Source organism: Danio rerio, chromosome 20 (genome assembly GCF_052040795.2).
Source record: "Danio rerio strain M-AB ecotype USA chromosome 20, GRCz13ab, whole genome shotgun sequence".
Taxonomy (NCBI): domain Eukaryota; kingdom Metazoa; phylum Chordata; class Actinopteri; order Cypriniformes; family Danionidae; genus Danio; species Danio rerio.
In genome coordinates this window covers 30,337,141-30,350,654 of record NC_141040.1, presented here as the reverse complement: position 1 = coordinate 30,350,654, position 13,514 = coordinate 30,337,141, and the positions used below count along the sequence as shown (strand labels likewise).

At 35.7% G+C, this 13,514-nt stretch overlaps 1 protein-coding gene across 2 annotated transcripts in view; it reads left to right on the top strand.

Moving 5' to 3' along the window:
- akap12b (A-kinase anchoring protein 12b) overlaps positions 1-13,514 on the top strand; it is a 52,982-nt gene that overhangs the window by 30,058 nt on the left and 9,410 nt on the right. Inside the window, 1 exon segment of one of the 2 annotated variants that reach the window (NM_001098184.2) lies at positions 10,799-11,066. Coding sequence (NP_001091654.2) covers positions 11,042-11,066 — 25 coding nt within the window. The 5' untranslated portion in view covers positions 10,799-11,041. 2 annotated transcript variants of the gene reach the window in all.

Sequence of the window (13,514 nt, the reverse complement as noted above, 5' to 3'; positions counted from 1 at the left end):
GCCATTCATTTTCTCTCCAACATCCCCAGAGTGCCAGAAAAATCCCTGGAACATGTTGCAGAAACATACCAGGAGCAAAATGTGTGTAAAATGAATGTGTTGATGTATCTGTCTGTTCTCCATTGTTTAGAAACCCCCCAAAATATGATCCTGTCTGTTTTCAGTGCAATTTTACAATTGAAACCATGTACATCGAGTCACATACAGACAGATGAGAGAGACAAGTATGATTATTTTGGTGGCCACTGTGCCAGAAATGTCTTGTGCAATGTCTCGCCTGCCAAAATCAACTAAGACGAAAGTAGTGCTCTTGATATAAAACACACACACACACACACACACACACACACACTTTTCTTATAATTTCCTTTAATCAGTAACTATCTTGAATTTGACTATACTTGGCTTTTCAAATGGTCGTAGAGAGAGAACAATTCACTAGGCTCACTCACTGAGGCTTGTTTACACCTGGTATTAAGGTGTTTATTATGCTAAATAGAGGTGTAAATGGGGTCCAGAACTATTTAAGCTTGATTTGCTCAACCAGAACCAGTTCCAGAGATATGAAAATGCACTCAGCCAGATTGCTTTCACAGTGTAAACACTCAGTTTTCGAATGCATTTAAATAACCCTAAATGACCACATATTCTCCTTACACTGACCTTTGAAAAAAGTAATGTTTATGAAATGTATTGTGACAAAGCCTTTCAAGTATTCACACTTTGCAATGTTGTACAAAAATTACACACAAAATGCAATTAAAATCATTGCTTTCCAGATTCTTTTCATTTACTAACTTTCTTTAGGTTCCGCTTAATCTAAGTTCAAGGCATGTCCTAAAAAGTTTTCTGTTGCTTTTAGACTACAATGAATGTCATGTTTTATCTGTCTTTAGTGCAATTAACCCCTTTTTAGGTGACCTATGCAGAACTTTGGTAACATTGTGGTCATTTTAATGTACTGTATAAGTAAACTGAACTTAAATGAACTTTTTAAGTATTTATACATAAAACAATGCTTTCCAAAACAATGTACAGCTTGATCACAAGTGCTTGCAGGAGATGCAATTTAATGTATGTTACCAGAATAAAATTTCTAATGCATCTCGCTTGTCATAGAATCACTGAAAATGCGTGTTGTGGGGATAGTTCATCCATAAATGAAAATTACCTCATCATTTTCTCCCCATCGTGTGTTTTAAACCGTTATGAACTTTCTTAGTGAGCAATGTATTTTGGTGCTCTTAAACAAAGCAGATTTATTAAACAGTCATCAAACATATTTAGAAATTGTAAGATAATACAAATAAATTCAAGCAAAATATTGCAAATAAAATTACAAACTACAAAATTTCAACAAAACATTTACATTTTTTTGCTTCTCTTGATTTTTTTCTCTGTTTTTAAATTTGTATTTAATATTTTTTCTCTAACATATAAATTTGGGTGTACTAGTTTTTGGAGCATTATCATAAGTTATTTTGTTAGAAAAGCTCCAAATTTGGCTTCAGTACTGACTATTGACTAATCTAATGTATATGCACAAATATAATATTGTATAGCTTCCTATTAAAATTATGAATTTAAAAAACGAGATTTGTAAGAGGTGTACTTATATATAATGAGCACTGTTGATACAAAAGTTTGCAAATGAATTGAGTTCTTCCACCCACCCACTTAAACACACACACAAATTAGCTGCCAGGCATTTAGGAGGAGGCGGCTTGAGTGAGTCCAGAGAGTGAGCTCAACCATTATCTCACACACAGGCCTCCCCCACTGAGCCCTGTGTGTGTGTGTGTGTGTGTGTGTTTACTCTGATAGCATATAAGGTCTGTGCTCCATATCAAACATGTTTTAACAGGCTGTATGTCATTATCTGTTTATCTTAGGAATTCGGTCTCAGTGTGTCCCGTTGCTGTATATTTTCTTTATGCTATCAGTTTAGTATGTTTTTATTGTTTGACCTATTTCTGCAGAACTGTGTCTGCAGAGAACTCCACCTCAAGATTGTTGGTAATTGCTTTAGCTTTTTTTTTTATAGTGTTTGGAATATAAATCATATTCCAGAGATTTGATTATGACATCATACTCCCTCTCTCTCTGTGTGTGTGTGTGAACCTTATATTCATCACATTGTTGAGAACCAAATTTCCCCAGCCGTTTAGCAAAACCAGTGAATTCTGACCTTGTGGGGACATTTTTGTGGCTCCCATGAGGAAAATGGCTCATAAATTCTTTTGAAAATGTAAAACTGCAGAATGTTTTCTGTGAGGGTTGGTTTTAGGGGTGGGAAAGATATACTCTGCAGGTACAGGACGTCAACATGATGTCATTTTGACGTTGTGGGGTTTTTGGATTTGATTTGGAAATGAAAATCGGCTTGACATCAGAACCCAACGTCAGGCTGACCTTAATGTTCAACGTCCAACTTAAAATCAACCAAATACCAATGTCTAATTATGTTACACCATATGGTACTTATGTTACACCTCTATCAGATGTTAGATTTTGGTCACTTTCCAAAACAATCTAAAATTCAGCAAATATTAACCTAATTCGACGTCTTTATTGGATGTCCAAATAACATTGTTCTAAGACACTGGCTAGACATTGAATTTTGTTCACCTGATTTCATGACCTAAATCTAACCTAATATTAACATATTATGATGTTGTGTGCCTGCTGGGTATAGTATAAAGATTTCTATTACGTCTACGGGAAGTTCCCATGAAAATATAGTAGGCAAGTAAGAAGTGTATTTTATAATATGCAACTATAATGACAATACTTCATATCAAAATATGTCGTACAAACGTGTGTGTGTGTGGGTGTGTGGTCAGTACTTCACTTCTTAGAATGACTTTAGCAGAGCTGCAGTATAATTTGAGGTCAGATTCCTGGAAAATTATGAAAACATTAATTTGATTGAGCACTTGTTTTCCAAAAAATATTTGGGTCAAGATATTTAGAAACCACAATATGAACTGCACAGATTTATTCTGTTACAATAAATTTTTTTTTTCTTGACTGAGTACACATTTGATACTACAAGTGTGTTTTCAGTCATACTCGTGCTGTTGATCAGAGACACACGCATGAGGAAAGTTGAGATGACATGAGAATGGAATGTGAGAAGTGTGGAGCGATGGAGGCGTTGGCAGAAAGAGAAAACCGCAGGGAGAGTGTGAATATGTGTTTGATTAAGTGTAATTTAATACTTTTCGATTTGCGCCAATAAAACTGTATAAATGAAAAGATATGTAAAGAGTGCATTAAAGAGATCTTTCATCTGTCATCGTTTAGTTGCCTTCTATTTCATCCAAACCTGTTTGAGTTTCTTTCTTCTGTTTAGTACAAAGGAAAATATACTTAAGAATGTTGGTAAAAAGCCATCAACTTCTTCAGAACATTCGTAAACATTATTCAGAATAGCTTGTTTTGTGTTCAACAGAAGAAATTTATTAACGTTCAGAACCACATGGGTGTGAGTAAATCGCGAGGAAATATTAAATTTTTGGTGAACTAACCCTTTAATGAAAAGAAATAAGAGTTTGCCTTGTAAAAGTCTAGTTTTATTATTGTTTGACTGTCAAACAATCGTCCTGACTGAGGATGTTGACACAAGGATATTGAAAGTGAGAATTGGTTTGGGTTGATAAGGAATACATTATTCAGACTCAATCAAATGTTAGCTTGATATTTTACAATACTGCATGTTGACTTTAGGGATGTCCCGATCAGTTTTTTTTTTGCCCTTGAGTTCGAGTCATTTGATTTTGAGTATTTACCGAGACCGAAAACCGACCCGAAACTTATATAATACATTAAAAAAAATAACAAAATAGAGCGGAGATCCAGGATGTTCCTTTTTTAATATAATTCATCTTATTTTACAATTCAACAATTTACCATGTTAACAAACAGAGCACTTCAGTGAGGTAGCTTGAACAATCAAGTTATAAATAACATCAATTCTTCACCTTTGGACTTCAGTGAAAAAATCTAATATAAAAACAAATAGCATCTTAACTTAAAATACCCGGCAAGCAATCCCAAGATTGCAGACATACTTGCACTTTCCGCTTCAAGCTGCTTCTGTTCTACTTTGCTGGCATTTAACCAATAGTTAAATGTTATGTTATGTTATGTTATGTTATGTTATGTTATGCTATGCTATGCTATGCTATGCTATGCTATGCTATGTTATGTTATGTTATGTTATGTTATGTTATGTTATGTTATGTTATGTTATGTTATGTTATGTTATATGTTATATGTTATATGTTATGTTATGTTATGTTATGTTATTTTATGTTATGTTATGTTATGTTATGTTATGTTATGCTATGCTATGCTATGCTATGTTATGTTATGTTATGTTATGTTATGGGCCTTGTTTCCTGCTATTATTAATATTTTAACATCTAAATGCGGGCAGAATAATGGTATATATAGTTAAAGACAAAATCAGTAGTACTTAGAAATTTTTTATTCATTTTTTAAACATTTTCCAAGTGCTGTTAAATAGAGGAAATATTTTTCAACACATTTGTAAACATAATATCTAATTTCTTTTGTCTTTGCCATGATGACAGAATTTAATATTTTACTATTTACTTTTGCAAGATACTAATATTTAGCTTAAAGTGCAATTTTAAAACGCTTAAGTAGGTTAATTACATTTACTAGGGAAGGTTAAGTTAATTAAGCAAGCCATTGGACAACAGTTACTTGTCATGAAACCAAGGGGCTAATAATATTGACCTTCAAAACAGTTGAAGTACTAAATCTCCGTATTAACTGCTACTAACTTGGGGGGTGGAATTCTGGGAATTTTCTGGGAGACAGAACAGTACGGGAGAAGGGCAAGAGATGGGTCTGAAATATGGAAGACTCCCGGTAAAAACGGGAGTGTTGGCAGGTATTAATGCACATTTCATTGCACCAATACAATGCCATTTATAAGCGTTATATTGACCCTTTCATATACTTATGTATATTTTGAGGCATGCATGGGTTGTGAAATTTAGCATTTATCTTTTATACGCTTGTTAAGTTTCACATCATGTGAAGCGGCCTCCGGGTCTAAACTGTATGGGGAGACTCATCAAATGATAATAATAAACGTTTACAAAGCCATGTAATTCTTTTAAAAATCAAGATCGCAATATATATAGCCAGAAAGAAATAAATTTTTTATTAATTATAACATTTTTGGTATTTGTGATGCAGCAAGTTCAGACACTGTTGTGTACACTATGATTTGATATAAAATTCACTTTAATGTGTGATATGACTAAAAAGCCATAAACGAATATTTTTAGATAATAATATTGTGTCTTGGTCTCAGAAACAGTATTCCATATGTCTCAGATATGTCACGAATTAACAAGCGGATACTGGTTAGTTAGCCCAGTTAGCTTATGTGCTAGCATAATCATACCTCTACCGTTAACCTCCTGGCAACAAAAAGCTAACCTTGCTCTGATTAGCCAACAACAAGGTATCATATTAATAGCTTTTGATCAGGCATTCACCACAGACGATGCCTTATGGGTCCTAAGCAGACTTGATTGCAGGTAGCACTCAATTTTTTAATACACCAGTCTGAGGCATTTGTGTGTGTTTGAATGAAAGTCTATAGTATAAAAAGTCCAGTGTGACCGCAGCTTACTCATGTGTAAGTGAAATGCAGCACATTAGGCTTGGTGGCTTGGTTTATCAAAGAAATATCCTTCAAACGGCTAATTTAAGTTGGTCCTAAAGCAGGTTCGTGTCTGCTCAGATTTATGTGTAAAGACACTATGCTGCATTAAGTGGTAAACGGTAACGGCTGTGTAAATTTTATAATTTTGTGATGTCATTTCAGGTATGGTTTCTGTGCTGCCTTTGCTGTGTAAAGATGCCGATGCAGACACAAGCGTCTAAATGTTAGTAAATAACTTCAATATAATTAATGCGACCAAAATTCTACAAAATAAGATTGTCTATATTTGTCTATTGCTAATAATCTGTTAGTTAAAGCACCAGTGATTAAGCTTGAATCTGGAAGTGTGAAGACAAGTGTGACAGCAAGCATAACAAAAGAACTTGGATTGCAACTTTAACTTAGTTTGTAATATGTGTTTTAATGTAACACATTGAGGGAAAAGCTTTTCTGTGTGCTGTCTTACATCACACATACCAATCATCGATAGGTCAGCAAACCATACAGTAGGCAGTCTTTTTCATTGAATGAATTTAACCACATGCATCCATTTTTTTCTCTTTTCAAATTATTGCACTGTACCGTAAATGATGATGTCACTGTTACACACTGTCCCGGACACTGTGACAATTCATAGAGTGATTATGTACTATCAGTAATCTGAGTCATTGTCAGAATATCCTTTCTGAAAAGTAAAAAATTAGCCCAGGGAAAGAAAATGACCTAACAGTCAAGGAAACTAAAGTGAAGGAAGAGGAAGCAATGACGCAAAAGAATGAGCGTTCTTCCTGTGCAAGCATTCCTCAGCTTCCTCCATCCATAGAAAGCAAAGGAAACAGCCAGAATAAAACAAGGAACACTTGATGCAGAGGCATAGAGTTGGAGGAAGTTGCAAAATCTCTAGATACAGTTTTAAATATAATGCCGTGAGTGAAATCAGATGGAAGTATACAACAGGAGAATGCTGAAGACTTGGAGACATCGCTCTGATCCTGTCCAGATCTTCGCACAGCTCTCATTTCCTTTTCCTCCCATTATTTCGGCATCATCTTCCTGGCTGCAGGAATGCGTGCACAGATGAGGGCGTGTGTATCTGGAAGTATGTGTGTACGTGTGCGAGTTGGGGTCTGCAATGACATCCCAGCGTCCCCTGCAAGTCTCCAGGCCAGTGGGAAGCCAACCTTCATATTATCCCAGCCAAAACAGACCGCCGACAGCTCACGCTTCTCTGTTTGATCACGCTTCCCTGATGCAGGAGATAACATGCATGTCATCCTGAGCCATGACTGCAATTGTCTGTTGGTATGTTATCACATCTTACCATGTCAGGCTAGAAGAGGCCACTCGTGCTATCATTCTGCATTCTGTTTAAATGCTCATCAGTAATCTATTTATGTACTTCATTCTGGATAAGATATTTAGGGTGTTTACTTGTTGCTTTTCCTCCTGTGTTTTATGTTATAGTACAAAGTGGCACAAGTGATGCCATCTGACATTCACTCCACACTCTAAAAAGCCATTAATTACTTTACTTTTAAAAAAGCAGACAGCTGTGGCTGTTGTGAGCATTTATAGACCCTGTTCTGTCTGTCTTGTTCAGTAACACTTCCGAAACGCAAGTAGGCAATGGGGTTTTTACAATTTTAGTGTGTCAGTTCAAACCTATTAAATGAAGAAAGAGGTGGAAATCAGTGAATGTTCATTAACTTTAATCATAAAGTAAACTTAAAAATAAAGTATCCATCCAGAGCTCCTCTGTGAGAGTTGAGAGAACTCTCCACACAATCGTCACTGCTACTAAGCTAATCAATCTTGAACTCAGCATTGTTGCAGTGTAGTTGCATTTTTGGGCAGGTGTACGTCAGGTTTTTGCGAAGGGTATGCGACTGTACGATTGCACTCGATGTAGCACTTTAAGTGAAGTTTCACAAATTAATTTCAAGAGGAGATTAATCCAAACTCACTACAAGTAACCTAGCTAGAACTACTCCCTTACCTTCGTTCCACCCCTTCTTCTCCTTTCCTCCTTCATCACGGGGAGTTCTTGTGAACCACCTAATCTTGTACTTGTACCCCTTACGTGTTCTATTGACCAGGCGGGAGCCCTGGGCTCAACTATCTGAGAGCTCAGGGTTCTCTCCCGGGACAGCATGCCAAACCTACTAACATTTGTCAAACAATATCTAAGTGTAAACTCTTGAAATTGGCCTTTAAAAGCGCCATTAAGTTGACTTTGCTTTAAAAAGTGAGTTAATCCATTATAACATGGAACTGTGGAGTTGACTATAATTTTGCACATAGTTCATTTACTTAATAATAATTTTAACACATGAAGTTTACTCACTTTTCTTTGCAAGAAAAACGAATAAAGAAGAGCGAAAAAAATGATCTAGGATGTTCCTTATTTTTTATTTAATTCACCAACTCTGTTAACAAACAGAGCACTTCTGTGAGGTAGCTTAAACAATCAAGTAATAAATAACATCAATTCTTCCTCAATTCTTCACTTTTGGACTTTAGTGCAAAAATCTAATGCAAAACAAACAGTACCTCAACTTAAACAACCCGGCAGGCAAGTTTACATATCTCACAGTTTGTTATGACAATGTTTTCGTCATCAACTTTATAATACCCCCAGACTGCAGACATACTTGCACTTTTTGCTTCCAGCTTCTTCTGTGTTCTGCTTTGCCGGCATTCAACCAATATCATCGTCTCCGCAACAAAGTGGTCATGCCGCACACATTGCTTTTTCTGTGTGAACCTAAGAAAAAAGGTCTAACTCTGTGCCACCCCATAACTATAAATGTGTTAAAAAAATACGAGAATATAAGTCAGAATGTTAGCCATACTTTGAATTATTACAATTTTTTCATATTTCATTAATGATATTTAACAGAGCAAGGACATTTTCACAGTATGTATTTCACACATATATACCACTATTGTTGCACATTATAATATAAACTTTTTATTACTATATATAACTGTGATCGTGGCTTCTCTTTTTTACTTGTTTGATTCTCAATTTGTCTTAATGTTGTTAACCAGAATACTGCCATCTATGTAAAAGTGTCTTCATAGTCAAATCTTTAATTATGAGTCAGCTTGTGAGTGGTACATGCAGGAAGGAGTAGAGTACAAGCTTCCTCTTTTGAGGAATGCCCATTACAGTAGAAAGGGAGTGACTCACGCCGTCTTCAGTGTGAGAGTTTGTGCTTATTGAATTCCACTCCTGTGGAGTCACTAGGGACAAAAAGCCTTTCCCATGTGTCAAACCCCTCTGATCTGAGCCCCATGGCCCTGTCTGCTGCTGTAGATCACAATAAAGTCTGAAGACGGCTATTCATCAGCTATTCAAGAAGAATTTGGCCTACTTGTCCCCTCTAGCATTGCACCCAAACACTTATGTTAAAGCCCGGTGTTACATTCCAGACAGTTCAGTATCTTAAGCATCAGAAAAACGTGTAAATGAGAGAGAAAGCATCCAGTTTAGCAGAGATAAAATACCAGGCTTAACCAGATGAGTTTCCGTGTTGTCTGTAGGTTCCGGACCAAACTGGATTAGGGTTGTTATCACTCGTTTAGAAGAAGATTTGAGCTGGAATTCACACATTCCGTGGGAACAATGGCAAGGTGTGAGATGTCTGATTAGAGCCCTGTATGCTGAGGAATCTCGCTGGCATTCTTTAGTCATCCTGCTTCGACAAAAGTTGAATGAAAAAAGCTGCCTCAGTTTACGCTTTGAATGAACCGTTAGCACTTTAGAGGGCCAGCCTCATTACATTAGCATTCTAGTCTCATTCGAAATGGGAAGTCACTTTATTTGCTAACCTTTTACTTTAGTGCAGTTCACATGGACAAAGGGTTTTTAAAATAGAGATAATTTTCCCTAAAATAATTTAGAGCAGCTCATTTTAGTCATTGTAACATGTTAACACCTATATTTTCAAGGTTTCTTGCAAAAAGTTATCAAATCTGGGTTTTTCTTCTGTATAGCAACTTATATGTAGAATAATTACTACATTAAACCCCTAAAACATAAAGAAATAATACAATTGTGTTCAGTTAGCCCCATGTTTTGGGACAGATTGGTCAAGGCAATGTTCAAGTGTTTTCTAATTTACTTCTAAGCTATAATCCATAATATTACTATCAAAATTAGGTGCTTTTTGGGGTGAAATGTTATTACCACTTAAACAAACTAAATGTTTTATTTCATAAAATCATTTTAACCAATTTATAAAAGCAAAGCTTTTTTTAGTTATATTTGTTTAAAAACAGTTCATCACTTTAAAAGCTTACCACGTTTTACGGTGTAATCCAACTTAAATGAAATAAAAAATGTGATTAGTGCAAAAATACGGGTTATAATTATATTTATGACTGGTAAAATCATCTGGTGAGAATGAAATGGTGTGATTTTCATTAACATTTTCCCAAGAAATTGATTGTAAGTTTCAACACGTTGAATTAATTAGTATTTTTTTGTAATCATAATCTCTTAATCTTTATTTACAGCATCTAAGAATTGTTTTTCATTTTATTTTGTCTCTCACCCTTGCCAGATGTGGTAAAAGTTTTCATTTTGAACACTGCATAATTTAATATTGAAGAGCAAAGCTTTTATTTTCTTGGTAGAATGAAAAAGAGGGTCAACGGACAGATAAGATATATCAGAACATACTGTGGAGATCCTCATTTTACCCTTGTCCATTTTTTTGTCATATGGAATTCACCATCTAAAATGAGAGACGAGTCTGGGTGTATGGAGTTCTGCAAAACATCATGTACAAAAATGCCTTTGATAACATGAGTAATCCCTCCTCCCTTCACACACACACACACACACACACACATTTAAGCTATTGCTAGACAATCATTTTAAACAGGGAAAGAAAAAGTTGGAAAGAGGAATGTTGGAGTTTGAAGTAAGTGGGTGGAGGGAGTGTGTGAAGAGGAGTGGAGGGGGAAGGAAGAGGGAAACTCATTGAGTGGAGAACAGCTGAAAAAGAGGAGGAGTGGGGGGTTATGAGGGGCATGGGTGGGGTGGTCCCACATAGGACATGTGTCACTGTCTGTTGAAATGTGTGTTACCCTCCCGCTCTCCTCATTCTCACCCAGAAACCGAGAAGAAGAGACGCCTGGCCTCGACACGAGCTCACATCATAGAGAAAGAGAGGGATACAAGAGTGTAGCTTTAAAGCCAATCAGCTGATCATAATCTGAGAGGAAGCAGGACTTTTACAAGAGGGGCGTATAAAAAGCGAAAGATAAACGGCAAATCTTTTTTATTTTTTTCTCTGAGAAGTGTTTGCAAAAGTTTTTGAAATGCTTGGGACAATAACTCTAACAGGTAAGATGCATTTTAAATCTATGAATTGTGGTCAATATTTGAGGCTGGTGGAGATGGTTAGTGGGTTTTTTATTATTATTAGGTCATCTTAAGAAATTTATTGGACAAAATTGAATTAAGGCCATCTAATATGTACTCTGGCATCTTTGTGTAGAGTGTAATGTCGTTCCATATCTGTTTTTATCTGAAAATATTGAATCGTTTTTTCAAAAGAATTTTTTTCTGCTCCAGATTGGTTTGTTTGTTTGTTTGTTTGTATGTTTAGTTATTTTGTGTTTCCTTGCGTCTTGGTCTTATAGAACTTATGATGAATTAAGGGTTCATAGAAGGTTTCAGTTTTTCACTGAAATATAATGCTTTTTTGCATTTGAGTGTTTTGCATGTGGACAGTGGTTCTTGGGTGTTGACTTGAAAGCATTAACCATTAATAGAATAGTTCATCCCCAAATTGAAGTTGTGTCATGATTGTGTGTTCACCCTGAACTTGTGCGTTCCATTCTCTTTTAACAAAAAATAAGATAATTATAAGAATGCCTGTAAACAAAGTGTTGTTCCATTGACTTTCATAGTTATATGAAATAAATACCAAGAAAGTTGATGACGGCCAGCATATGTTTGGTTACAAACTTTCTTCAAATTATCTTTTTTATGTGGAGAGTAAAAGCTGATGCTGGATTGTTGTAACTGAGAATATAATGGAAGTTAAATTTCAGTGTGATCCATTCCTTTATGTATTGGGGATCAGCCTGAGTCTAATACTGTGAGTTGATATTATGTAGAAAGTGGCAAGCTGTTTGGTGGGTTCATTCATGTACTGTAGTGGTTTCTTGGAAGTTTCAGAGCTGATGGGGTTCAGTGGTCTCAGATGTCCTTCTTTTTTCAGGAATTTTAATGAGTTTTTAAGCTCCTCAGATCTTAGTCAGGGTTCTCTAGAGGTGGTGTGGGTGTGTGTATGGAATTGATTACCTTCTGCACATGACTTCAGAGGGAGTTTTGATTAGTTGTGAATGTTTATTAAGCTTTATGTATGGAGATTCTTATCTCAGTTTTTAATTACACTTTAATTTGCTTTAATTGTTTTGTGTGTGTGTGTGTGTGTGTGTGTATATATATATATATATATATATATATATATATATATATATATATATATATATATATATATATATATATATATATATATATATACACACACAGTTGAAGTCAAAATTATTAGCCCCCTTTCGAATTTTTTTTCAACCATCGTCTTACATTTTCTTGCATAATTACCCTAACCTGCCTTTAAATGTCACTTTAAGCTGTATAGTAGAGAAAATATCTAGTAAAATATTATTTAATGTCATCGATGCAAAAATAAAATAAATCAGTAATTAGAAATTAGTTATTAAAACTATTATGATTAGAAATGAGTTGAAAAAATATTTTCTTTGTTAAACAGAAATAAAAAAATAAACAAGTGGTGTAATAATTCAGAGGGGCTAATAATTTTGACTTCAACTGTGTATACACATATACATACATACACACAGCACATTGCAGGTTCATTGAATTTTTGCAATCTTAATGGTTTTTATTCACCACAATCCATTCTAAAAGTAGATATTGATAGTATCATATACAAAATTTTGATTGTTCATTCAACCAGAGTCAAAGGGGGCAAGTCACTAAAGTATAGTTATTTAGTGTGGGAGGTGGGGTAGTTGGCCTGGTGGGGGTCCGGCAGTCAGTCTACTGCTCATTCTTTCTGCAACTTCCCTAAACTCACAGATTCCACTAATGAACAGCCTGCATTTGCATGTAACAGCAAGGGGTAGGGGGTTGTTGACCATTACCTCAGACCCATCTCAACAAACATCCACCCTTCCCCCAGCTTTCTTGAGAGCCCAGCTATCAAACTACTGTGATTTCAGATGGCATCTGCCCCCACCCACCCACAGTTCTACACTTTAACAGCCACAACAGACACGCTATCGAATTCCTTGGCTTGAGTTTCCCCAATCTGAGACAAAGGCAAATGTAGGGCGACTGATGGCTTACTCATGGTCCATGACCCATTTTGTCTTTCATACTCAAGTAAAATTAAATACACACACACACACACACTGCACAGACATGTCTCCAGCTGTGTGAGGCAACAGCATCATGTTATAGTTTAATGTTTCATTTTTCTAATTGTTACCTAACTTTTATTGCCCCTTAAGATACCGCCAAACTTTTCCAAAAGTTTTACAGCTTGTCCAGTAATCAGTCTTCCATATCATCAAGATTTTCTATCCGTCATTCTAAATTTTTTCCCATAATGCCCCTTTCCCATTTTACTGCAAGGATTTCATCATGGTAGTTTAGGTTCCAGGACAGACAATAGTGTGGCCCCCCACCCTTTTTAGCTAAAGCAGGAAAAACCAGGGGCCCGTTTGGAGACAAAGAGCACAACACAATACAGTCTTC